Source organism: Anguilla anguilla, chromosome 1, assembly GCF_013347855.1.
Source record: "Anguilla anguilla isolate fAngAng1 chromosome 1, fAngAng1.pri, whole genome shotgun sequence".
Taxonomy (NCBI): domain Eukaryota; kingdom Metazoa; phylum Chordata; class Actinopteri; order Anguilliformes; family Anguillidae; genus Anguilla; species Anguilla anguilla.
In genome coordinates, this window is record NC_049201.1 from 78610504 (window position 1) to 78638135 (window position 27632).

Below are 27632 nucleotides of genomic sequence, written 5' to 3' on the forward strand. Positions count from 1 at the left end.
AAGACTCAAGAACATACACAAAAAAGGGAAGCCTTTAATATTGAAAAATTTTAACCTTCATTTCAAAAATATATTTGGTCAAATAAATTCAAATACATCCGTGCCAGCAAGGAATTCCCCCTCGCCTCACCCCCCCCCCACCCCCCAACACCACCCTCCTTTGCTGGTAATGACATTCAGCCCTGACCCAAAAAAAAAGAAAAAGGAAATCAGACAGCCAATACCCAGGACACTGGATCCCAGGAGGAAGCATTCTTCCGTTTAAGACGGCAAAGTTTACACAGAGCCCAGGGAACAGTCCGCCAGAGCGGCCACGGAGAGCCCGTCGCTGCGGCAACAGCACGGCGCTTGATGTTTTTTTGGGGGGGGGGGGGGGGGGGGGGAGACTGAAGCACTCCTGTGCCCAGTGTCTTAAGATCACCTTCACAGACACAAGATCAGCACACAGAGACGGAGGGGAGTCTGTTCCAGATGGCAGGCCGTGCGAGGCAGGCAGGAGAAAGGGAGAGGGAGGGAGGGGAGAGGGAGGGAGAGGGGGAGGGGAGAAAGGGACGGATGGGAGAAGAGTGACAAAGGGAGGGATGGGAGAGAGAGGGAGAGGAGAGGGAGAAAGGGAGGGAGAGTAGGAAGGAGGGAGAGGGGAAAGGGAGGGACGAGAGGGAGAAAGTGAGGGACGGAAGAGAGAGGCAGAGGAGAGGGAGAGAGAGAGGGAAGGGGGGAGAGAGGGAGACTGAGGGGGCCAGAGGAGAGGGCAGAGCGCAGGCTGAAGAGCTTTATCAGGGGATCTTAAACTACACAATTTTAAGAGCAAGAGGCAGTGACGTGGCCAATCGTGACCATCTCCTACCCACAATGCACCCCTCACCTGCCTGCCAACACTTAAGCACTTAGGATGCTGCAGCAAAAGGGGGCGGGGCTAAAGCACATTAAGTAACATGGCCTTAGTCGTTTGACCTCTAAGAGGCAGTGGTGAGGTTTATTCACACACCCACACACTTGTTCTTCTATGTAGTGATGTAGAACCGTAAAAAGGGACCCCACGCCACCCCAACGAAAACCGCACACGCAGCTGCTCTCCCGCCCGCGGCCAGCAGACGGGGGCAGGGGGGGTCGAGTGGGTGCGGGAGGGGGGGCGGAGCTTCCTTCTGGGGTGGGAGTAGGGAGCGGCTCACAGCCACACAACCGGAGAAACACAAAAACACACACAGACAGGGGAGCACTTCATCTGCAACGTAACCGAACCCAACAAAAACAAAAAAGGCTACTTTTTATTGTTGGATGAATGTTGCCATTATGCATGAAAAGTTGCCAATATGCTGGATTAAAAACAAAAACAAAAAAAAAAACAGCAACATGTGGCAAATGATTCTGATGCTTCCAAAAACTCTGCTATTTTCCTCTAAAAATAAAATGAATAAGTAAACCCATATGAGACAAATGGAACTGGGTGGCAGTCAGTTCAATGTCAAATTCCATCCAGACATTCTGGAGAGTCCAGCACATTCCTTCACGCAGATCGTTAAACGAACGAGTCACAGGAAGTTAGAGCAGAGAAGACTCCACGTCCAATCAGATTACAGACTGAGAAGAGAGGTTTTTTGGCAGACCCAACCAGATCATAGCTGATGCAGAGAAACTTATGGCCAGCACGAATCCAATTGCAGACCGGCAAGAGAAGCTTATGGCCAGAGCCAATCAGATTATAGACCGGACCAAACATTACTAAACGACAGACCCACAGAGTGGGCTGAGCAGGCTTACTGACGGAACCAATCAGAACACAGATTGGGCCCCACAAGTTCACCGGCAGAACCAGAACCCTTCAGAGAGAGTCGTGTCAAAGTAGGGTCAGGACGCCAGACAGTCACGTGCTTCATGTAGGTTTCAGATACTTCCAAACAGATCCTAGCGGCCTATTTAAACGCACGTTTTCCAACAGGAACACAGAGCACTAACAGTGGTTTAAGGCAACTAGCAAACAATACATGCATTGATTTACAGTATACACACACGCACACTGCAAGCAGACATGTACTGGATGTGTGCAACAAGTGTGTAAAAACAGAAATTAGCTCAAATTAGAGGATTAGCATAAACAGCTAGCTGGCTGCTCCATCATATTACCAATAAGGCTATTTACTGTACACTCAGCAACATTCACATTAATAAAAGATCTCAATTATATATTTAATCAGTATTTTTGAGTCTTGAGCAGTATCTTCAATACTCCTCAATTCTGGCAGAAGTCAAGACAACTACATGACAATCTCACCCAGATACTGTAAGTTTAAGAGCATAGGAAATTAGATTCTATCAAGGATAGTGTGGATAATTTATTTTCAGGAACAAAATCTCTCCATACAATGCCTACAATAACCTTATAACACTTTGATGTGATGGCTGCTCAAGCAAGCATGCATTTTAAAAATAAAACACAAACTTTGACCAATAAACTGTTAACCGGGAACACTTTCGCTCACGATTGCAGAATGACAGAGCAAACTGCGGAAACTGAACCCAAACAGTTCAACTACATGAACTGACAATAAACCATCTCGCTGAGGGGCAGCGGAGCAGGCATCACTGCGAAAATGAATTCCGAGACCCACGTTCCAGGCTTTATTCCAGCACAGCGACAAGTCAAGCAAGGTCGTGTCCCCTCGCTGCAGACGCGTCCTTCAGACAACAAACGAAAACGGCAAACGAACGAGCCAGAGGCAGACGTGGATCTTTTCATCGGATGATTTATTGAAATGTATTCACACACAGGGGAGGGGAATGTGCACCGGCTCTCCCATGGGAGGGGGAACGGTTACTACCTCTCACCAGACCAAAAAAGCACACGTTCCAATGATATTTAACGAGTATCATCTTCCCCCTTAAACACAGTCAGCTGTCTCAGTCTCTAATTTAGAGCAATGACGTGCAATATCGATGTGCTGTGTTGCTAACTTTATCCATTATCAAAGCTAACGTCGTTAACATTTGCTAAGTCTATTAATTAGGTGGAAAGTAATGAGCTCACGGGCTTTAGCACATTGTTCATTGGAGTCAAATGGTGCTAATAAACGATCACAAAATGCCGTTGGATTTCTACCTCCTTTGGCCTTTGAAAAGCGCATCGCAGACGGTGAGAAACACCGCTGCTCTCAGCCACTGCTAGCTCCCGATGTTTGGAACTACCGAGACCCCCCACGGCACGCCACTGCGTTAAAAATCGCTCCGTTGGAGCAAACTGAGTTGATACAACTCTGTTTCTAAAGCTCTGGGCTGAAACGATCAGGGCGACAGACTCAAGGATGTTTCCAAACAGAGAAGCAGCAGGGGCTAGCCAGACGGATTTACAGCCAGAGCCAATCAGACTGCAGAATGGGCTGGAGACAGCCAATCAGACTGCAGAATGAGCTGGAGAGAGCCAATCACAGCACAACCTCAGGAGCCAATAACCCTCCTCCCCGTTTGAGGAACACCCCCGTGGACTGCTGGAGGTTCAGTCTAGAGGGGCCTCACTCGGCAACCACTGGAACCGCTCCCTCCAAACCTCTTCCCTTCAGACCTGCGAAAAGAAAACGACAGAAAAGAGAGAAACATCTGGTCACAAATCGATCGACCTGGGTATCCAACTCCCGTCTTTTCATGTGAAAGCGACAAATCAACCATCGCATAAAACCCTCTCTCTCTGGCGTACATCAGGTACGTGAGGTCAGCCGGTAGAACTGCAGTCGCACCTCCACTGACGTCAGGCAGCCGACGCCACACAGGACTTCATTACACGACAGGCATTTAGCAGACGCTCTTATCCAGTGCGACTGGCACAACTTTTACATAGCATTTACACTGCATCAATACAGCTGGATATATACTGAAGCAATGCGGGTCAAGTGCCTTGCTCAAGGGTACAACCCAGGAATCGAACCTATGACCTTCAGGTTACAAGACCAACTCCTTACCCAGTATACTACACTACCGCACAAAACCGCGAGGCTGTGGTGGGGCATCGACGCTCACGGCTCACTAAGGACTCCATTCGCCTCTGCTGGGCGTCCAAATGGTCGGCCATTTTATAAGCAATGCTTACGTCACAGACCACAGTAGCCTCCGGTAGCTGACCCAAGGTTTTCTACACTTCCTCTTTTCCTCATCACCGACTAAACCTCCGCTCCATTTCCCGCTGAAGTGTTCACAACGCGTACATGGCGTGAAATTAAAACGGAAAAGCACGGACAAAGGCGCGTCAAGGACACGCTTTCAAACGCAAACGTTTTGTGCACGTTAGCTATAGGATTAGCTATAGCCATTAACATTTTGCACTCTACGCCGTCTGTGGGCTGAGCCCCATTGGTAAAATTCAAAATCCAGGAACAAAATAAATGGTCAGTCGAGCTTATGAAATTATTCTGCAATGGGGGGGGCAGGGGGGGGTGGGTGTTTATGTTGGTCCAACACCCACCTGAGAAAGGGAAGCAGAGTTCTTATTCCAGTTCCAGAGATTCAGACAATTCATTAGTTACTACCTGCAGGGGAAAACAAAAACGGAACACTTCACTACACACAAGACAAAACTTCATTTCACACACTATAGAGAACAGAAAGAACATCAGCATGCAAGGCTTACATTACACAGCAAAAGTCATGCAACTCAAGCTTAAGATTATTTTCCTTGAGAAATTACTTAACTTTTTTTTGTTTTTTGTTTTTAGGCAACAGTAAAATCTTTAGAGAAAAAGTATGCAAAACAAAAAGCAGGTTAACTGTCTACAGATATTGGTCTAGATTTGGTATTTAAAGCTATTTTTTTCCTCTTTTTTTTTTTAGCAAGAGTTGCATTACATTCTGTTCTGGGGCATATATATTAATGTTAGTAAACAATTACATTTTATTTTTTCCTCTTTCTTAGTACTGCGTGAACATTTTTAAATTCTGTGTATTTTGAAATGACTATGAAAGTTTTAACTCACACGCAGGTTCTAGCAATTTATACGAAACTATTAAATTGTAGATTTGGGGTTAGCGTTACCTTCTTTTGTGGCGTGCTCTAGGTTTATCCTCTCGTCTGCACGGTAGCAACTTTAATAAAACCAGTCGGCAAACGTGACTTTTCATCACAATGTCAAGTACGAGCCCTGCTGGCTAAACCTGAATGGTTGCTGAAGTTCAGTTATTTCAGAAAAGACTAACAAATGCATTTCATTACGAAGTAAGATCACAGTCATTTAACGTTGGGATTGTTTTTCTTTTTTTTTTCTTTTTTTAAACCAAAAATAAAACAAAAACAAGAAGTAATACAAACCAAAGCATTAAAGCATTCTCGAAAATCTTAAAATGTAGATATTTGGAAATCCATTACCTTGGTTATTATAGAAGCTATCAGGGTTTATTTTAAAGGTGACGTAGAAGGTCTTACCTCTAGGTCCTTTTTTAATAAAGAAAGAGAAAGATAAAAGAATAAGCTCTTGTGATACAGAGCAGTCAGCTCAACATCCTCCTTTGCTCTTTTTGTGTCTTCGTTCTACATGCAATCATTAAGATTTAACTGCTTTGAAGACCCTGGGAAACTTAGGACTGAGGGTGTAATTGAGTTATTTAAATGTTATTTAAAATGGCAGTATTGCATTATTTTATGGATAACAGAAACAAAGAAAATATACCAGGTTTATTTTGATAGAAAAAAAACTAGGCTTTATTGACAAACTGCTGCAAAACATTTTTGGACAGATATTTAGTTACCTATTTAGGCAAGCTTACACAAGTTGCACTAGCATTTTTTTTTTTATGGAGAAGGTACAGCTTTAAAATGGCAACGTACAGTTATTTGAAGTTTTAAGTATGTACAAAGTACTGGGTTTAGCTGCAGTGTCCCTCTTTACAAAAAGACCCTGTAGAGATGTAGTCCCAAATCCTTCTCAGACCAGGGTAAATCAGTTGTGGCCGACAGCAATACGCAATTTGCAATGGTATAAGGCCTGGAATCAGAACCCGTTCCAGGAGAGCAAGGGACATTTCGCGTTTTCATTCTATCCCAGCTTGACAGCCAAAGAAATGGATCATCAATTCTGAGCCAAAATATCCAGAGTCAGAAGGGTGAATAGCCAGACTAGCTATAGCACAGGGTCACTTGCCTTCATTAAACCCAATATCTCTGGCACTCCAAGACTCCAGGGCCGTCTACAATTGGAGGACTGGGAAAAGAATCGGCCAATCAAAAGCTCTGAATACGATAAAGGATCATCTCAACAGTGTCTAGTTGGGCTATATTTCAAAACTCTATGTCAATCCAAAATATTGTGAAATTAAATTAAAAAAGCAGTTTTAAGTCTAGTTAATTTTATACAGAAAGGTGCCGACAACCCCTCCCCCCATTCTTCAGAGTTAGTTGCCTATATTACATGAAGATTACATTAAAGGTTTAATTTCTTTGAATACTGAACAGAATTTTGAAATGTAGCCTAAATGGGAATCTGCAACTGCCACTTATCGGAATCATTTTTAAAGCAACACAAATTAACTTTCAAAACTAACAGGATGTTAAACTATACAGTCTATCAAGGATATTTTTTTCCACATTTTGAAACTGATTTTTTTTTTTCTTTTTTCTTTCTTTTTTAAACCAGCCATTTAAAAAAATAACATTTTAAACTGTCAACAGTGCGATAAAGCGGGAAGGACAAAACAAAATTCAAAATAAAAGCATGTGAACAAACTGTGTTGCCTAAAATGCCTGAAGTTTTCAGCATACAGAAGCCAATTTTAAAATAATTGGGGGGAAAAAAGTCCAGAGTAAAAAAAAAACTAAAAAAAACTAAACCAAACAAAAAAAAAAAAAAAAAATCTAAACGAAACACAAAACTAATGGACAATTACTTTGTCTGGATGTTAAAAGCAAGAACTGTGGTGGGGGGGGGGGACACAGACGGTTGCCGGGGCAACACACAGGCGTCTGCGCCGCCCGCTCCGGGCCGGGTTCAGTATCTTCCGTACGGGTGATCCCTGTACCCTGGTTTGGCTTGCCGGGTGGGGGGGGCCTTTCCTCCGCTGGGCACGCGCGTCCCGTTCCAGTCGTCTTGAGCTACGGGGCGAGGGGGGGGGGGGGGGGGAGAGGGGAGGGGAGACACACGGAGGGCGCCCGGGGGGGGCGAGGTCAGAAGCAGAGACAGACAGAACAGCTCCACTACACTGAAGGGGCAGTTCACCCAAAAACCTAATGGCCACATTTCCACTAGGGAACTTCGGGCGCCACAAACTCGGTCCTGCTGAGCTCCGTGTCGTGTCAGAGAGCGCTGCAGTGGATGTCCAGAAAACTCAGCGAAACCTCACTGAAACTCTGTATACATAGCATAGAGGGCAAGTGGAAACAACTTAATTTCAGGGTGAACTGTCCCTTTAATTCCGTGTGAATGCAGTTAGTTTCTCGTTCCATTTATCTGTTTGTTACTGCTGTATAGACCGACGCTGGTTCACTATGGTATCAGACCACAGTAACACACTTAGCCGCGGCTACGTATGCAAACTGCCACTGTAGCTCATCGGAAAACGTCAGGTCAAATAAATGGTGGGGGTAATCAAGGCAAAAAGTTGGCACGAAATTCGCTGCGTCACTACATAAGTTTCGCACAACAGAGACTGACGCAGCAGCACACAGCATCAGCACGAGCCCCGGACGAGCAGCGTCTCAGAGTTAAACTCCAATGTTCACACGGCAACTGCTGTCTTTGTCGGAAAGGATAACTCCAACTGAAACCGGTCCGCTCCGCACGCCCTGCCACGCCCGCCACCTCTCCCCCTAACTCGGGGATGGAAAGGACTCGTTCGCTGTGCGATGGTAAGACACAAATCATCCGAAACCAAATTACTGGGAAACGTACGAACGAATTTCTGCGTATGCATTTAAACGATTCTGCGTAGCTCTTCGGCCGAGAACCAGCACGGCCAAAAATACAACCAGTCGAGAAAAAGAAAGAACAACTTTACCAGGAAAACACGCGCAACCCTCCTCCACATCCGTCATTTCACAAAGCACATCGACTCGTCACCAAACTCAACAATCTGTACTCGAGCTCCCGAGACACTTCGACTGAACATTAAGACACCGGCTTCTCAACAGTCTTAAATTTCCTAATTATAGTTTTCCACACTCGGGGGTGTTTTTAATTAAAGATCGGTCCGCGCGGGGATTAATGCGCTGGCGATGCTCTAGCCCTCCCCGCTCGCTATGCACTGAACGCGATTCGTTCGCGCTCGGTCCCAAAAAAAACCCCCGATTCCTGACATGGGTGTTCAGAGCAGTGCGCTGCACGCCCTCGATAAAGGAATTACGACTCCGTGAGCGGCTCTACTTAACGCGCGTTAGGCAGACTGCACACAAGACACCGCCGCGTTTTTTAAAATCCGGACTGTATTTCAGCGACTCGGTGCGAAAGGCCGCTCTGTATTTTACCCAGCGTCCCTAGCGGCAGGGCGAGGCCTCGTTCTCCTGGGGGCGCCAGCGCCATTTTCTTCGTTCTGCCGCAGATGCGGCCCGACTGGAGCGCCGTCGCCCCGGGCGACGCCTCCGAAACCCACACTTCCTCTACGCGGCGCGGAGCAAGCCGACCGCAACGGACCCGGCGGCGGCGGCGGCGAACTGGGCCAGAACCGGTCCCGGCAGACCCGATCCCCTCAGCGCAGAACTCAGCGCCAGCACGCTTTCCAGAACCTTCCTTCTTAAGAGGGGCTTATTTTCGGCTGCTAACTGTCTCCGGAGGAACAGACTTATTTAAGTTTGGCTGCCGCGGGCTCGCAGAGAGAGCAGAGAGCGCCGAGCGCGGGTTTGTGACACGCCAAAGCCCCCCGCCCCCCGCCGAGTCAGCGAAAGAGCTTATTAATCAGGAGAGAGAGAAAGGGGAAGTCTGCGCGGAGAATCCCCCGCCCTCCGCTCTTCCAGAGAGAGAGCAGCGAGCCGGCCAGGCTGCCAGAGGATTAGCGGAGCGGAACGCAGCCCGTCTTCTGGCTGCCGCGGCAACGGGCTGCTGCTCTCTGAGAGCAGAGGAGCTCCTCCCTGCACAGCCTGCGCCAGCGAGCAGAGGCCCTACGGAACCCTGCGCAGACAGAGCGGGGTATCCACACGCGTGCGCGCGCAGACGCGCAGACGGACAGACGGACGCACGTATGCGCAGCTGGACTCACCATAAGACTCGTAGCCCTCCTGCGCTTCCCCGTGCCCGTAGTCATAATATTCCGTGTCTCTGAGAAATGGGAGTAAAAACATTATTATTATTATTATTATTATTATTATTAACAATTAATACCGCAATGACATTCATACTTATTAAACAAAACTACAATTACTACTTAATAATCAAACACCTAAAGTCACCACGATCATATATCACTATACAAACTACAAACTGGGTTCCTCCCATTGTCTTTTCATTGGTTTGACAGAACACTCTTTTTTTCTGTCGTAGCAGAGATTCGGTAGATCAAAGCAAAATGGGGTCCAGACCACTCAAAGCTTTAGAAGTTAAATCTGTAAGGACAGTGGAGCACAGGGAGAAGGCTGAAATTGGGGCAGTGTATTTAAACCTCTCATCCCTTTTTTTTTTATGGTTTAATAGGCCCACAGCAGCACGCAACACAGCCACCCAGATAAAGCGGTGCTTTACAAACCTCCCCTAAAAGCGAAAGCTTATCTAACATGCATCGGTAATGCGGGCTTAAAAAGAGACTAAGTAAAAAACCTTAATGAAAAAAAATTGCTGATAACATTTCTCCACATTTTCGCCCCTAATTGAGAATTCAAATCTACGGTTCTGGCATGAGGGTTAAAACAAGTGACTAATGGGTCCATCTGTTCAGCAGGAGAAGCGGAGAGAAAAAAAAAAAAAAGGGCTTCAAAAGGGGCCCAATTAACTGGACGATGACTGCTACGGCCATTTTGAGCAGGAAGGTACAACTGCAGGCTTAGAACGCAGGACGCAGAGCCAGGTCTCCCTTCCCTTAACACAGAGGTGTCCAATCTAATCCCGTAAGGGCAGGTGAGGGGGTGGGGGGGGGGGGGGGGCAGGCTTTTGTTTTAGCCCAGCGCTGCAACACCCGATTGGATCAATTAATTGATAACCGTCTTCAAATCAAGACAGTGGGTAGGAGCAGGTGTATGTGTGTTGGGTAAAGTCAAAAGGCCTGCACCCACACCGGCCCTTTCCGGATAGGACTGGACACAGCCGTCTTAAAAACAAGCGCGATAAAGCAGAGCAATCATCAGCCAGGCGGGGCTGAAAGGTCAGAGCAGGGCCGCTCAGCGTGCGCGTGGGGAGGCGGGGCACTCACGCCTGAGGGGCGGGGTTGTAGTAGTTCTCGTAGCTCTCGTACGCGGGCTCGGTATAGCTCTCCTCGTAGCCCTGGGGAGGGGGGGGGGAGGAGGAGGAGGAAGGAGAGAGAGAGAGAACAGTCAGGACCGTTTAAGAGTGTGAGACAGAGCCGGGGGGGCTCTGGACAGAAACACAACGAATGCAAATAAATGTGCAACCAACACTAAAATACAGCTAAAGCACAACAGTCACAAGGGCACAGAGGAAGCTATCGCATCAGCATGGAACAAATGCACTACTGTAACCGTATGGAACAAGCTAGGGCCCTGCAAGGTGACAACGGAACAAGGGAGGCAATCACAGTGGCGCTAGGGCACAGCAGAAGCACAGCAGCAGACTGCCTCACAATAAGGGTAGAGCACAACGGTGACAAGGGAAGCAGACAGTCAGCTACACCACAGCAGAGCTAGGGCGCTAGCGAGAAAGAACTCAATGGAGCTAGAGCCATGTGTTAGCACTGGGGCATCAGCAACTCCATAACAGCATCACAATGGAGCGAGTGCACTATGGAAACAGTAACCGCACCACTGGAGCGAGCGCGCTATGGAAACAGTAACCGCACCACTGGAGCGAGCGCACTATGGAAACAGTAACCGCATCACTGCAGCGAGCGCACTATGGAAACAGTAACCGCACCACTGGAGCGAGCGCGCTATGGAAACAGTAACCGCAGCACTGGACCGAGCGCGCTATGGAAACAGTAACCGCATCACTGGAGCGAGCGCACTATGGAAACAGTAACCGCGTCACTGAAGCGAGCGCACTATGGAAACAGTAACCGCATCACTGGAGCGAGCGCACTATGGAAACAGTAACCGCATCACTGGAGCCAGTGCGCTATGGAAACAGTAACCGCATCACTGGAGCGAGCGCGCTATGGAAACAGTAACCGCATCACTGGAGCGAGCGCGCTATGGAAACAGTAACCGCACCACTGGAGCGAGCGCGCTATGGAAACAGTAACCGCATCACTGGAGCGAGCGCGCTATGGAAACAGTAACCGCATCACTGGAGCGAGCGCGCTATGGAAACAGTAACCGCATCACTGGAGCGAGCGCGCTATGGAAACAGTAACCGCACCACTGGAGCGAGCGCGCTATGGAAACAGTAACCGCATCACTGGAGCGAGCGCGCTATGGAAACAGTAACCGCATCACTGGAGCGAGCGCGCTATGGAAACAGTAACCAACCGCATCACTGGAGCGAGCGCACTATGGAAACAGTAACCGCATCACTGGAGCGAGCGCGCTATGGAAACAGTAACCGCATCACTGGACCGAGCGCGCTATGGAAACAGTAACCGCACCACTGGAGCGAGCGCGCTATGGAAACAGTAACCGCAGCACTGGACCGAGCGCGCTATGGAAACAGTAACCGCATCACTGGAGCGAGCGCGCTATGGAAACAGTAACCGCAGCACTGGAGCGAGAGCACTATGGAAACAGTAACCGCATCACTGGAGCTAGTGCGCTATGGAAACAGTAACCGCATCACTGGAGCGAGCGCGCTATGGAAACAGTAACCGCACCACTGGAGCGAGCGCGCTATGGAAACAGTAACCGCATCACTGGACCGAGCGCGCTATGGAAACAGTAACCGCACCACTGGAGCGAGCGCGCTATGGAAACAGTAACCGCAGCACTGGACCGAGCGCGCTATGGAAACAGTAACCGCATCACTGGAGCGAGCGCGCTATGGAAACAGTAACCGCACCACTGGAGCGAGCGCGCTATGGAAACAGTAACCGCAGCACTGGAGCGAGAGCACTATGGAAACAGTAACCGCATCACTGGAGCGAGCGCGCTATGGAAACAGTAACCGCATCACTGGAGCGAGGGCACTATGGAAACAGTAACCGCAGCACTGGAGCGAGCGCACTATGGAAACAGTAACCGCATAACTGGAGCGAGCGCACTATGGAAACAGTAACCGCATAACTGGAGCGAGCGCACTATGGAAACAGTAACCGCACCACTGGAGCGAGAGCACTATGGAAACAGTAACCGCATCACTGGAGCGAGCGCGCTATGGAAACAGTAACCGCATCACTGGAGCGAGCGCGCTATGGAAACAGTAACCGCATCACTGGAGCGAGTGCGCTATGGAAACAGTAACCGCACCACTGGAGCGAGGGCGTTATGGAAACAGTAACCACACCACTGGAGCGAGCGCGCTATGGAAACAGTAACCGCATCACCAGAGCGAGCGCACTATGGAAACAGTAACCGCATCACTGGAGCGAGGGCACTATGGAAACAGTAACCGCATCAGTGGAGCGAGGGCGTTATGGAAACAGTAACCACATCACTGGAGCGAGCGCGCTATGGAAACAGTAACCGCACCACTGGAGCGAGCGCGCTATGGAAACAGTAACCGCACCACTGGAGCGAGCGCGCTATGGAAACAGTAACCGCATCACCAGAGCGAGCGCACTATGGAAACAGTAACCGCATCACTGGAGCGAGCGCACTATGGAAACAGTAACCGCATCACTGGAGCGAGCGCACTATGGAAACAGTAACCGCAGCACTGGAGCGAGTGCACTATGGAAACAGTAACCGCAGCACTGGAGCGAGGGCGCTATGGAAACCGTAACCGCATCACTGGAGCGAGCGCGCTATGGAAACAGTAACCGCAGCACTGGAGCGAGCGCACTATGGAAACAGTAACCGCATCACTGGAGCGAGTGCACTATGGAAACAGTAACCGCACCACTGGAGCGAGCGCACTATGGAAACAGTAACCGCAGCACTGGAGCGAGGGCAGGGGAGGCTTACGTATTCCTCGTAGGGCTCAGGCACAGGCGCGTGGGGCTGCTGGTGCTGGTGTTGGTGCTGGTGTGTGAGCGGGTGTTGGTGCTGCTGCTGGTGATGCTGCTGGTGTTGGTGCTGGTGCTGGTGCTGGTGGGCGTGCGAGTGGGCCGGGGGGGGCAGCATCCTCTGAGCGCCCGGCGCCGGGGGCCTGGACCTGCTGGCTCCGCCCCCTCTGGCGGGCTGGGACGGGGGTACGCCTCGGCCAGCGGGCCCTCCCCGGGACACCCCTCCCCTTGCCGGGCCGCCCCGCGGGGCGCCTCCTCGAGGAGGCATTCCTCTACCCCTGCGGAGAGGAGACCAAACTTTAGGCACACAGCCAATGAGTGAGCAGGAGGAACATTTCACACGATTACTGCCACTGGCTGCGTTCCACTGGCTGGGCAAACGATCGGTAAGCTCACTGAAGAGAAGAGGAGCTGGAGATGAGTTACTCATTAGCCCCGTTTGTGTCACCATTTACTTATTTACTTTCACTAGCACACATCCCCACTACACATTAATCCTGGTGACTCATTGAAAGGAGTTAGCTTGGGTTTTTTGGTTTTTTTTTGGGCTCTGTACCTGGCAACAGGTGAGGGAGGTGGGGGTGCCCCACGGCCCCTGCCTGGGGGCCCTCCGCGGCCCCGGGCCCCGCCCTCCTGGCCGCCGTTCAGGTAGCTCATCTCCATGAACTGCTCCTGGCAGATGTCGTCCATCATGTCCTGCTTGAAAGTGGAAACGGAAACAGAGCGAGGGCTTTAAATTCAGTGCTCAGGACAGCACAACACAGCACCGCCCCCTAGAGGGAGGGAGGTCACACTTCACTCTGTGTTAGAGTCGTAAGGCTAAACTGCACAGACAAATGAAACTGATGGGATGGGCCACACGAGAGAGAGAGCAAAGAAAAAGGGGGAGAGATGGACAGAACTGCAAAGAACAAGGAGAGAGGGGAACAACGAGAGAGAGCAGGGGAAAGAGAGAAAATAAAGGCAGCGATGGAGAGAAAGACAGCGATGAGGGACAGGAGAGAGGGTAATGACAGAGAGAGGGATCACTGGCAGAAAGAGTGATGACAGAGGAAGCAACAGTGACAAAAAAGACGACAGGAAAGAACAGAGTTGAGAGAGCGAGACAGAAGAGAGGGAAGAGTGAGATGGCCAAGGACAGAGCAGACAGGAGCACAATGCCGTCTCCACGGAAGCCATTGAGAACGAAGGACGTCCTGGGAGCAGGGCCAGAGCGGCAGACCGAGCAGCTCATCTGAGAGGCTCACAGCCTGAGCTCCACTTCGCCCTGCCACCCCGCCAACGTCGCGCGTCCATTTCCTTAATTACATCGCAGCCGATCGATGCCCAACGGCGCAGACCGCCCCCATCGCCGGCACTTCACCCAAAAACCTAAAGGCCTTTCCCCCCCTGCCCTCCCTATTCACCGCCTTTCCCATTCACTAGCCCACAGAGAACGGTAACGGAAATTAAAGATGGCGGCATCCTCCTGAAATAAAGGCAAGCTGAGCTGGTCCGATCCAGCGCAGACAGGATCGCGCCTGGGATCCGGCAGCGGCGCCGACTTTTCCGCTAACCTCCGCTAACGCAGAGACGGACGGCGGGCGGCGTGAGGCGCTTCATCCGCGCGTCACGCTCCCGGTATCCACGGAAATGGCGGGGGGGAAGGCGAAACGGATGACCGGGTGGCCTTTTACTGCAAAGGCCGTGTTATTGCAGAGAGGCCCTTTATCCGTTAACAGCTCTGACGACAGAGCGATTAAAAGCCGCCGCGGATCAGCGCGCAGACGCTTGACTGAGGGTCACATGGCGCGTGAGTCAGACCGCACTTCCCGCTCTCCGGCTGGCTCGGCAGCCAGACCGCTCCCAGACGGCCAATAAAAAAATAAAAATTTTTAAATACAAAAACCCCGGGGAGACCACGGCGGTGCGCCGAGCGCCAGCGACAGACTCCCGCGGGCACGCCGGGCAGGTTTCCGAGGCGACCGTCTGGTGCCAAACGGTTAGCGCCGGGGCTAGCAGAGAGCCGCTTTTTTGCCAAGTGATTAATGGGACACCGCCGGAGCTGCCAAACAGGGGTGGGTGAGTCACGCACACGGGCACTGAGAAGGCTACAAAAGCGCCGTGGACCCCGGGAAGACTAGCAGCTAATGGGGATCCAAAATAAACAATAAACAAAAGCACTGAAGGTGTGAGATCACAAACGTGTGATGAGAAACATTCCTATGCTGAAGTAATCACTGCTGGTGTGGAGTTCCAGAACACCAACTTAAGGGGGGAATAAATAAACAATTCCAAAAAAAGAAACCCACTCTTCTAACAGTTAAATGCACCCTTCTACTTGGCAACGGCACACACCTCAACCCCCCCCACAGCCTTCCTATCATCGGATAACACAACTTCCTGCCTTCAAAGTCGACGGCAACGCATCACCCACAAACTCACTCTGAGAATTACCTACAACAGCTACAAGGAAGACAAGCAAGGGGAATAGAGAACGTGCGACAGATCTAGTCAAGCAGCGAGCACGAGGGCTACTGTAGCAGGGCAAGGCGGGTGGGGCCGGATGAGCGCAGGCGCCTGGAGCGAGGCACGCTGGGAAGTTGAGTTTCAGACACTCACAGGGATGAGGAACTTCTTGACCTCCTCCATGGCGTGGGCCATGCGCAGGTAGGCCTCCGGGATGGGGGCGAACACCTCGATGAAGACGTGCAGGTCCATGGACAGGTGCGCGTATTTGGGCTCACCTCCTTTCCTCAGCTCCTCCTCCTAAAAAAAACACAAGGGGGGGAAAAAAAAGCGTGCTGGTTTGAAATGGGGTTGCATAGCCATCACATAACATGTTTATACCCATTCACCACAAGCCTGGTAAACGCAGAGCAGTTCAGAGCCAAAAAAAAACTTCCTGAATGTAATATTTCCCAGCCAATCACATCAACATTGTGAACATGAGTAATTGGGCAGTGGTGCCCAATTATATCATGGAGGGCCGAGAGTAGGGCACGCTTTCATTCCAACCAATCACCACACCTGCCGACTTCGCTACTTGGTTCCCTCCTCTCTGGCAGAAGGCGTGTTAATTAGTGAAATTGGAATGAAAACCCACACTCTCGACCCTCCATGACCCATAATTTGGCTCCACTAGTCTAAGGCAATTCAAGCTACGAGACACCGGAAAGTAGTCGAGACCACCGCCTTCCAAGATTGACCAATGTCTAAGCTGGAATGCCCCTGCGGTGGCCAATGGCAGCTTCAGCTGGAGGGGCGCGTCACTCACCTTGGCCTTGTCGCGCATTGATCCTTTCCCCAGGACCGAGATCTTGGCTCCGGTCTCCTCTTGCAATCGCTTGATCGTGTTTCCCTGGGGTCCCAGAATTTTGCCCACGAAGTTGAACTGGGGGGGGGAGAGAGAGAGCAGGAGAGAGGAAATCAAACCAAAGTCCAAACGCACAACAAGAGCATCCTGTTGTCTTTAGAGCGCAAGTGAGCAAATCTCCCCATTCGTACTCAAGTGCAATTCCACCACAATGCACTGCAGCCCACACTAGGAATGCCAAGGCACAAAACATTCCAGCTGCTCATTAAGGCTTTTGTTATTCAGAAACGGTTAAATATAAATGAGTGATTGCCATGTAAATCAGTACGCCATCTTGTTCTCCCTCAAGAGGACAGATATTGCAAGTTATAATTAGAATATCTACCCAACGTGCCAGGATTACACGTTCAGCCGGAGAAGAGACAGGGATGGGACAAAGGCATCTCGGTTTGAATCCGCTTCAAAAGACAACACAAACGGAAAAGCTCAGCGCTACCAGCGAAAGGCATCAGCGCCAAAAAGCAGCGTAGAGTCTCATAACGCTGGAGCCGAAGCAGGGCTTCGGTTTCCAAGGCGAATCAGACGTCGCGATTGACCGTTTGGTACGGTCTGGTAACGGCGTGTGGGCGCGAATCTCAACCATCGGACCATCTGCTAAAACGAGGAGCTAGCGTCCCGCGGCGCGGCGCAGCGCTGTCTGCTGGGCTCCTGCGCTCGCCTTTCAAATCGGCCAGCCAATGCAGGCGGCCTGGGAGGCGAGGCGTGTGGCCGCCGGCCAATCGGAGGCTCGAATTAAGCGCTTAAGTGATGACACGCGCCAAGAAAAAGAAAAAAAAAAAAAAAAAACCAGCAGGAGCTGCACAACCCAGCAGGAGCTGAGTCAGAGGTCCTGGTGCAAAACGCTCTAAAATACTGCAAAAAAAATAAACTACTTAAATCACCGCCAAGGGTCCTGGAGTCTGTTTTTCTTGGGGGGGGGAAGGGGGGGGGCAGACTGAGGACTGAGAGCAGGGCACCCGCTGGGACTATGAGGACAAATGTAATGTCTGTGAACAGGACCAGAATACCAATCTGACCCAACAGAGCAGGAGCCCAGCAGCAACCCCTCTCGCCTGCCCAAAACCCAACATGGAAGGGGCGGGGGGCGGGGGTGAAGAGGACTCTTAACAGAGCTGGCGTGGGGGATAAAGAGGCCGAAATCAGCAGTCCTGGGGTGAACTCTGGGAGGCACGCTGGCGATGTTGGGGGGGGGGGGGGGGGGGGAGCAGTTCAGGGGAGAGTTGGACAGGGCCACGGATCTCAGACACTTAACACCAGCGTCATTTCCCCACCCTCAGCTGCTCCCAGTGCAGACAGGAGCTCCTGCTCAGCGTGGCAGCAGTAGCCAGCCGGATCAATCCACCACTAAACGGCATTCTGGGGACGGCGATAACAGGGGGGGGGGGGGGACCAAAGCTGTAGGTTCACCCCCCACCTCCACCAGCAGATTCAGTTAATCTCCCCTTCAAGAGCCCCCCCCCCCCCCGCCACTCCACAGTGTGTAGGAGGTTCCCATAGTCCTGTGGATATGCCTCACAGGGGGCTGGGGGGGGGGGGGGAGGGAGAAGGGAGCAGTGGAGCACGTCTTCCCCCCCTTTTACAGGGCTATTAAAAGCACCCGGTGCTATCGACCAATCCGACGGGGACGCCCGAGGACAGCTCAACCACCCGACACCTCCGGCCGCCCCCGGGGAGCCCACACGGAGATGTTGCCGTTAGCGCCCGCGCCAGCGTGCTAACGTCTCCGCGGGTAGACCCAGTCAGGGACGTTAGCGCCTCTGTGCGGACGGGCCCGACGCCGCCGAGAGGTGCGGGACCTTAACACCAACGTCCGCACCGTTAACAAGACGTTAACACCTTCCACCGAGGCGGCCCCGACCCCCATTAAAACAGGGCAGAGACGTCAGCGGCTCAGGCTCAAACCGGGAGGAGGCCCATTGTGACCGACAGACTCGATAAGTACCGACGGACGGGTTTTAAAACGGCCAAGCCACAGAAGGAACCAACAGCGTGGAGTTTATCAAATTCCACAGGACCAAAAACCCATTGTGCAGATAAAAAGGCGGGGGGGGGGGGGGGGGGGGGGAGACACCCAAAACATTTGTAGAACGGTCTGCCCGGGCTGAGAGACTACTGCCCTCGAGCAGCACAGGAGCGAACAAACCCGAAGCGCAGAAGGGAAAGGATCCGCACTGTAACTGCAGGAACCATGCACAACACAGCACTGCCTGCCATGTCTGAACATCTCTGCAATTTAAGCTCCTTTCACCATGTATGATTAAACTGATGCGGGTATAGTTTTTATTGAAGATTGGTTATATATATATATATATATTAAAATAAATCGGCATTGAGTAACAGCGCCCCCATCACTCACCTTTGGGTACTGCTTGACAGGAATCAGCACCCTTTCCTTCACTTTGATGTTCTTCATGGTGAAGAGGTCCAGGTAAGTGTCGTCCTCCTCTTTCTTGGACTCTCCTTTCTGAATCCTCTCAATCTCTGAACACAGGGAACACAGAGGGAGCACGGGTAAGTTGAGGGGGGGGGGGGCTTTTGCAGAGAGCACTTTTCCTCCTGAACAATCTGGCAGTTAGTGTGGGCAGCTTTGACAGCTGAAGACAGCACAAGAGCATCTTCCTTAAAAGCAATGACCATCTTCACAAGTAAAACCAAAGCTGCACAGGCAGTTTCATTCACTCCAACAATAAACTCATCAAAATACCTGCTGCCAGAGATGCAGTTTTCCTCATCAAATCTTGAAGCCCTCATTTCCAGACACTAAACTGATCTAAAAATGCATCCCTTTGTGTAAAGGCAAGGTGCCATAACAGCAGTGCATATGATTGCCCCTCTGCCCGCCTCTACCACAAACCCTTCAAAGATGTGACATCACAAACATGCAATTAGAATGCTCTTAACTGAACATTCTAATGCTGATGTCACAACCACTGCTGGTGACTGAAAGCAGTGGAGTTCTAGAACACTGACTGAGAATTCTGGAAAAGAAAAAGAATCATTCCAAAAAAAACCTGCTCTTCAAAGGGCTTGTGGCATTTGCTTACCATGCTCTTTTCTGAGTTGCTTTGGCAAAAATTCTCTGCTAAATGGTCAAAAGTATCTGGCTGTACAGCAGCTCCAGCCAAAGCTGCCTGGGACCGTGGGCGGGTCATCCTGGCACTAATACACCACTGAGGGATGCATAATGCAACCCCCCCCCCCCCCCCCCCCCAAAAAAAAACTGCCTCCCTTACACCCCACACAAAGTGCTTTTACTGTAAATGAGGTTGCTCTTAGAGCCCCCACCCTTCCCCCCTCCACAGGAGAGGATAAAACTGCACTTCAGTAACAGATGCTCAACATCTTTTTCTGACAACGGGGGAGGTGGAGGGCGAAACGCAAAGCCACCGATTGACCCATTAGCAGTGATGCTCTTCGCCTCTTTCCCCATTAAAAGAAGACCCTTCGTCCCCAGGGAGGAGACAGAAGGGCTACACCATTATAACCGGCACCGTCCCACTGAACAGCAGGAGCCAACCCCGGTCTGCAGCTACACACAAGCTCCGCCCACAAGACATCTGCCTGCGTCAGACCTGGATAGCCCGAAATGATAAATTCAGTGACTGAGCAGAAGAGGGTAAAAGGTCTGGCGTGGTTGTGAATGTGAGTCTTTGCAAGCACGCAGTGAGCCTGACTGCCATTGGTACAGACAAAAATCTGACCCTCGACTTTGACCAACGAGCAGCGACGACAGACTTCCTCGAGACGCGTGTACAAAGGCAAAGAACCGCGCCGCGATAAACATTTCCCCCACGCTTCCACACACGCCTCTGTGCGGTTTGTAAAGCGCGCTTGGCAAGCGTCGCCCAGACTCCATAATCACACTCCACTGGACTTGATCCCAGTCAGGCGCGCGCACACACACACACACACACACACACCTGTCAGGCGCTTTTCGCGTTCCACGAGGATAATCAAAAGCGGAGTTTTCCATTATCCAAATTCCGTGTGAGTGACAGCGGCGAGCTGAGCCGAGCGTTTCCAGCCGCCGGCGGCGTCTCGTACCGCGCTCCCGCGACGCGTGTCACAGCCGTCTGTCCGCGACGCCCAAAACGCGTCTCCGCTCACAATCGGGAGGGGGGTTGCCGGAAAAGCCACATTCTCGGATTTAGAAGACTAGTTACTCTCCGACTGTTCAGACGCAAGCTGGCCCACAGTCAGACGCAGCACGCCAAGGATTCAGCGCTGAGGAATATGCATAAATTTATGAATACCCCTAATATGCTGAGAACACATTTGTTGGAAAAAAAATAAATTACCATTGAGCAAGATGGCTGGCTGGCTGGCTGATGGCTGCTGGGTAAGCAGATTTTCCCAGATCGGTTTGCTCGCCGTACAGCCAAACGCGCTACGGCACACGCCGCTGCCAGAAGCCCACAAACCAAAAGCGGCTGTTAATGTTCGGAGGAGAAGGCCTACGCCGTTCCACACCGGCCGCAAATAAACAAACCGAGCCATAAAAACACGTAACAAATCTTCATTATCTACGCTGTCTTCCACACTAGAATGTGCTATGATTTCCATTGTGGCACAATCACTGGAATTCTCTAATCTGTTCACGGCACACAAGTCTTGTTTTGCCTACTGCACTGTGAAAGGAGTCACACACGAGAACTGTGCTGGCATTTACATAACAGGCCTCAGGTTTTTGGGAGGGAAAAGTTGTCGTTTTTTTTTCATGTAATGTTTGATGTTTGACACAACGCGCTGAAGACACAGTCATGTTCACAGACTCCAAAGACCTGCATAATCGTACCGCTATTTCCTTAAGTCAGTCCTTTCACCTCGTCACAAGACCCCACTGCAATTAGACATCCACACCACAGCCCCCGAAACGCTACAAACTCCCAGCAACCCTCACACGGGCAGGTGACGCGTCTCCCTGAGCAGGAAACACAGAGCATCTGTTGACGCTATAAATACGTGAATTTCCCCCCGAGCGGCGCACAAACGCCTATCCCCCCCACCACCTGCCCGGGGAGGTCACGTGACCCCCCCTGGCAAATAAGAACACCTGATCTGAAATCTGCCACCTGTCTCTACACAACCCTCAGTGATGCACTGCGCGCGCACACACACACACACAAACGCACGCACACACACGCCTTCCGTACGAGCAGTACAGGACCCGCAGGGCCCATCTGAAGACTCAAACCATTCTGACCGTAATTTCAAGGCCCGTCGTCACTCCCCTGTCCCACTGACAGGACTGGACAAACTGTTCTCTCCGTTGCATCAGATGTAATGATCACATCAGAGAATAATGCAGCTTCAGATCTCTCCACAAATCTTGGGACACCACAGGCAGAACCTTTTCCCCTTCAGAAACATCTGGCCAGGCTAGGCATAGAGAAGCACCCCCCCCCCCCCCCCAATTTCATCTTCACAGGCGGGTAAATAAAAAGTTTAGTTTAAAGTTTGTTACACACACAGACCATTTGAAGCCCACAGAATGGAAGAGAAAGCATTAGTGCTGCTTTCAGCATTTTCAGCTGGAATTTGTTAGGTTTAACTTCAGGCAATAGTAACTTTGCTTTGATTTATATATTTATTTTTTTAAAGATATCTGGGAACAGCCATGCTTAATTGGTAGCAATCACAGAAAGAGGCAGAGAGAAATATCCAGCACCACACACATTGCCAGTGGTGTCTAATGCTAAAGAGAGTTGGATACAGCTCACTAAAACCAGAATAAACATAAGAGCAGAATTCAGAAGGTGGTGAGAGTGGGATTAAAGACAGATCTGAGCTCACACCGTTTCTATTGGGCAGGCAGGTCAACATTTCAAGAGGCTAATTTACTGTAACTTCCTCCTTGCCAGCAAATTGTAACTTCACAGAAGTAGCTAGGTAGCAATTATTGATACCTTTACTTCATTCACCAGTTACATCTTGGAAGAAAATGCTTTTCAATGGTACTGTGTGACAGGGTAATTTACCTTGGCTAGCTAGGTAAGCTAACGGTCCTTATAGAATAGATCACGTTATCTATAACTGCCTACAAGAGACTGCCAGCTGTAGCTAGCTAATGCTCAAACTAACATTCAGACTAACAGTACACAAATAAAGAGCATCCCATTGGTCGTCCAAGACAAGATTTATGATATTTTGATCGCCAAACCTGACAGTTTAACAAGCATATCATGTAGCCAGAGCACATATAGCCCTTGGGCTAGCATAAAATATGCAGGTGCTAGCACCCAGTAATCCTACTTGCAGAGGGGCAGTAGCAGCTAGAAATCATGCATGGAGAAGGGGGGGGGGGTTCCGAACCAACAAGTGTTCTTGCAAGATTGCAATTGTTGATAAAGTAACACATAAAATAAGAGACTAACCGCCAGTCAAGACTGCAGCCTTGAGGAATGCCACAATTGACTGTAGCGCCACCAAGAGGATTGACTGCCTTATTGTGAGGCTGCACTGGTTTCTCAAGTCATCTGATGCCAGAACAAATTTTAAAGCCAATACAAGCAGCCAAATGTAAAGACTCTTTACCTAATGCAACCTACAATAACAAGCAGCACCCTCCTATCAGCTTATTCTGTTAAGTTTCTGAACAAATATTTAACAGGACACAAAAACCCAGCTGCTTTTTTCCATCTGTACTTCCAGAGAGCCAACCCTGTCAACTCCAATGTTTGGAACACTAACGCATTTCAAGCAGGAGTCATGGTAACAATACTACCCTGGACACAAAGCAGCAGGCATGCCCATCTACACCACAGCAACCAAAGCATGAAAAGCACAGCAGAAACATTTCAACACTGGACAGCAATTAAAGGCCTGTGCACACACACGTAGACCTGGCAGACACGTGTGAAAAACGTGAAGTCTAGATTATTTCCGTTCAAAAAGAGCAGACTAACACCCTGTCAGCCCCGAGTGAAGGCAAGCCTACGGTACAAAATAAAAACAAATCAGAATGAAGCACTCACTACGCAGATTTTAAATCCCGTGTCTATACAGTTCATGACATCAGGCTAAAGTGCCTTTATATTTCTAGAATTTGAGAACGGCTACATTGCAATCCTATGAAACTGCGCGCACTAGTAAACTGAAGCGGATTAGAAATACTGAAAACACGCACAAGTGTACAAAAGATTGTTTGCAGAAATGAGCAAATGGCATACAGTGTTTCAATGTAAAAAAAATATATAAATAATCCCAATGCAACCGATAACTAAAATGTCAAAGGCGACGGAACTAAAGGCATGTTTAAGCAGCATTATTGGACAGCTGTACTCATTTGCATTTCTGAAGCATCCTCAGAGCACGGTGGCACTACCCACAGCACAAGTCACACGGGGGCAGGGACACCAGCACATAATTGGCCGTCGCAACGTCTGCACATGGGGGGGGGGGGGGGGGGGAAGGAGTGGCAGCTGACAGGTACTGGCTAGCCACACTCGTGTTAAGGGGTGGTGCCCGTGCATGCTAGTGTACGTCCTCCCAAACTAATGCAGGGTTAAAATTAAAAACTTGGCACACAAAAAAAAAAAATGAAAACTGCACCATTCTGCAGCGCGAGCCGCAGAGACTGCAGTACAGTGGCACTCGCCAGAGGCACAGAAGCACATTTCCACGGTGGTTACTTTACACTACGCTGAATGAGCCTCAGCACGCTGTAGCTTCCTGTACACCAAACCCTCCTAGGGAGACGCTGCAGATCCAGATGCAAAAAGAGAAACCGTCGTCAAACATGAGATGGTCCCATTGGACAGCACACAAGCACAGCTCGCCGGCTGGAACACTCACTCTAGAGGTCTTGACTGTCCAGCACAAGAAAAAAAATTCCTCCCTACCCAATTTTATTCTTCTCAAAAAACAATCGGAATTGAATAGAATAGATTTTTTTTATTATTGTTTAATGAAGTTAAGACAGGACAATAAAAACAATATTTCTTCAAAATGGAGCCGACTTTATTGGTCTGGTTTTATGTGCAGACATTTCATTTTCCTGTTCAGCATGATAGGGAAATAACAAAGACTGTGGTGGTGAAGCGAAGATGCACTGCTGCTCCAGGGCACACATGGGGCGGGTGGTTGTGCGTGTGTGTACTCATTCAGATTAAGTGACTTCTAAATCAAATCAGGGGTCTGATTGCAAAGCTGCGCTGTGATTGGGCTGCCTCGGCAGTGCAGCCATAAGCTATGATAACAGAGAAAAAACAAGAAAAGGCCATGGGGAAAAAAATCTGTTGCGCATACGAGGCACAATTCAGTAAAAGCCTTGCCAGTCGTTTTGGCAAATATGAGGCGTTTCGCTGAAATGTGCAACTAATTCCAGGCTCAAGACATGCATGGGACTCCAACAGGGCACAGTCACGGGCGTTAAACAAGACAGCAGCAATTAAGCCCATGACGTGGGTCTAATTGACTGACTCCTGTCAACACGATCAGCTTACACAGGACCATTAATAATTCAAACATGCAAACATGGACAATTGAGGTGGAAAAAAAAAATCTTAGCCTTGCTAGTCAGCATAACGGCTGCAGAGGGGGGAGAGAAATTGTTTACAAGCAGCCCTGACACTTTTACAGCGAAGACTGTGTTCATCTAACACAATCCGTATGATAAACTGGAGAGGGTTCACGACTCGACTGCAACCACATGGAGCTCAGGCCTCAAGAGCTGTACGTGCCATTCTGCTATCCAGACAAGATCAGACCCCGGACTTTGAGTCTGGCAACCACTCAGACTGAAGGTGTGGGTCTGTAAGTGTTTGAGGGGCGGGGGGGGGGGGGGGGGGGCGTAGTGCTTCGGCGCTGATCCTCGCGTCACCCTTGAGGCACCGGGACGGTGATTTACGACGGGAGCGCAACACATACTAAACGGATTTCCTGCCGGAGACAATGTGGCTGAAAACCAGCGACTATCCCGAAACCTCAGCCAGCCAGCTACACGCACCACGCGCTCGTTTCAGAGTCTCCGAGGAATACGGTTTCGCCACGTTTACAATCTTTGTAAGGGGGGGTGGGGTAATTTTACACGGTTCATTTCAAGCTTTATGTGGTTTAAAAAAAAACTGACTGAGTAGTCCTTTCAAAAAACGTGGTCTCTTGCAACAAACACAAAGATGCAATTACAGAGCGTGTCCAAATTATAATGGAGCCTAAATCAAAACGTTCCGGAAAACTGCTAAGAGGAATGCCAGTCACACGTCATTAAAATATGCTATAAAAATGATAATGGGTAAAACGATCGGATCCAAATGCGTGTGTGCTCCTCTTCCCAGTGTCTGCATACAAGACGAGACTGAACCCATTTTATTTCGGCAAGGACGAAGCAACAACTGTTCAAATTAATAATCGAACATCCATGACCATGTAACCTTACGAAAATTCAGTATTAATTTTAATTTGAAAACAACATTGGAAGGGGAATGCGAGCAGCTAGCAGTCACCGGAGGGTGAATTATTACAAAACTAGTTCTACCAGAGCATGAATGTCGGGAATTGGCGTTGTGTGATTATAATATACATCGGTGCTTAAACGCACCTTGTTCTAACAATTGTCTTAACCGATTACAAAATACGGATTGTTTCTGTGAATAACTGGACCCCAGCTTTATGGTACTGGATCGATCTGTGCGCAATTATTATCTTAACGTAAATTAATCATTAATCATCAAGCTGTTAGAAGCAAGTTAAACATTTCTGTAGCCGCATCTTGCTGTAAATGAGACCATGTCGAAGGGCGGCAGAGGTGAACGGCCAACTTGACAAACTAGGCAGTTCCAGTCTACGCATCGAAGTTCGCTAACAAATGAATGGATATTGAACAAGGTCCTATAACATTACAAACGTTAGCTAATAAGTAAGGAATGTTAGTGATAAGAGTAGTAGGACTGGTAAGTCCAGAACTTCAACGTTAAATATTTGACGGAACGCGGGTGAGAACCTAGCCCAATGAACTGCGCACTGACTAGGCGGCGTGCACTGTACCAAAGCAACCAGGAAGCCACGTTTCAGATTAAACATAGGGGGAAGCCATCGACGGCTGGCTAATCCTCCGTCGGCTCTTAAACGTGCGAGTGCAGATTTCCAGAAGTTTACATGGATAGCTAGCTAAACGATAGCTTAGCCAATAGTTCAACCGAGAGCAAGTTAGTGGGCTAGCACACATGGGTGCGGACAAAGGCTGACTTGATTCCTATGTACACGATGGTTTCGCCAGCTTGTTAACGAGTAGCGGCTTTAAGAAACGTCTCACAAACCCGACCACGTGGTTAAAATGCCAAGCTAACATTGAGATTAGAACTAACGTTATGTTCGTTATATATCAACTTATTAGCCAGAAAGGTAGGCTGTATTCTAAAAACTACGGTGCAACATCGTGTAGATCAGAGAGCGTGCTCCCAATTGAACTAGTTAAAAATAAGTGGCAAAAATCAATATTGTGAGATGCAACGATACAACTATAGTTAACCTGTAATAGTTTAACTTGTGACGCATACGATCAGCGGTGAAGTTAGTTAAAACATTGGGGGTCACTTCAAGTTTTTCGGGAAGCTAACGAACCGTTAGCCTAAGCAGCCTCGTGCACGCCAACGGTTCCCGCGGAAACCTTTTGTCATAACTGATCCCAAACAAACAGAACTAGTAATTAAATAATCTACTTGTTTAAATTGTACAACTTGAAAAGAAGCCCGCGACAAAAGCAACAACATGCTTTAAGATCCACAATGAGGTACTTTGAGTACAGTGGTATTTACCTGCAGATAAAAGTTTCATCGCGTGAGTGAACGACGAATCCAGGCTATCCTTTTCAGCCAGTAGTTCTGGGAGATATTTGCTCTCGTTCTCCATTTTGTGTTTTTATTCTTTCTCCTTCTCGGTCTTAAGAAAACGGGGGGAAATGAAAGAAATCGGTGTTTCTGCTAGGTCGTACAGACTCCTCTTTGTAAATGATCCACGGTGATTTCTCATACGACACGAGAATTTGTAATTCGGGCCAGCTAGCTAGCAACCTATGCCGTTAATGTTCACGCTAATGGCTCCCGTCTCCCTCGCTTGCTGGAAATGGAAACCGATTGAGAACAAAAAACGACCTGCTGCCGAGGAAAAAGAATTC

General features: G+C 49.5%; 1 protein-coding gene across 3 annotated transcripts; it reads right to left on the reverse strand.

Moving 5' to 3' along the window:
• Positions 1-2724: 2724 nt before the first annotated feature.
• Positions 2725-27632, reverse strand: LOC118207346 (KH domain-containing, RNA-binding, signal transduction-associated protein 1-like). Of its 3 annotated transcripts, none has more exons than XM_035380842.1 (11): positions 27274-27632; positions 18876-19000; positions 16421-16537; positions 15766-15912; positions 13721-13860; positions 13124-13442; positions 10306-10376; positions 9163-9221; positions 6862-7066; positions 4451-4514; positions 2725-3556 (listed from the first exon to the last, which is right to left on the reverse strand). In XM_035380842.1, the coding sequence occupies exons 1-9, from the start codon at positions 27365-27367 to the stop codon at positions 6963-6965; spliced, it is 1176 nt and encodes a 391-aa protein (XP_035236733.1). In that variant the 5' UTR covers positions 27368-27632; the 3' UTR covers positions 2725-3556; positions 4451-4514; positions 6862-6962. The 3 variants fall into 3 exon arrangements, with proteins under 3 accessions (XP_035236733.1, XP_035236718.1, XP_035236727.1); XM_035380827.1 differs by having other exon boundaries at positions 13721-13863; positions 27274-27630; XM_035380836.1 differs by lacking the exons at positions 2725-3556; positions 4451-4514 and having other exon boundaries at positions 5653-7066; positions 13721-13863; positions 27274-27630.

Bases quoted from the DNA above. Each gene is read 5' to 3' on its own strand.
- LOC118207346 (XM_035380827.1), bottom strand. From the start codon at position 27,367: ATGGAGAACGAGAGCAAATATCTCCCAGAACTACTGGCTGAAAAGGAT. The intron at 13,443-13,720 runs GTACAGAGCCCA...TCCTCTCCGCAG, and splicing joins CCTCCCTCACCTGTTGCCAG to GGGTAGAGGAATGCCTCCTC. The intron at 10,377-13,123 runs GTAAGCCTCCCC...CCCCCTCCCCAG, and splicing joins CTGAGCCCTACGAGGAATAC to GGCTACGAGGAGAGCTATAC.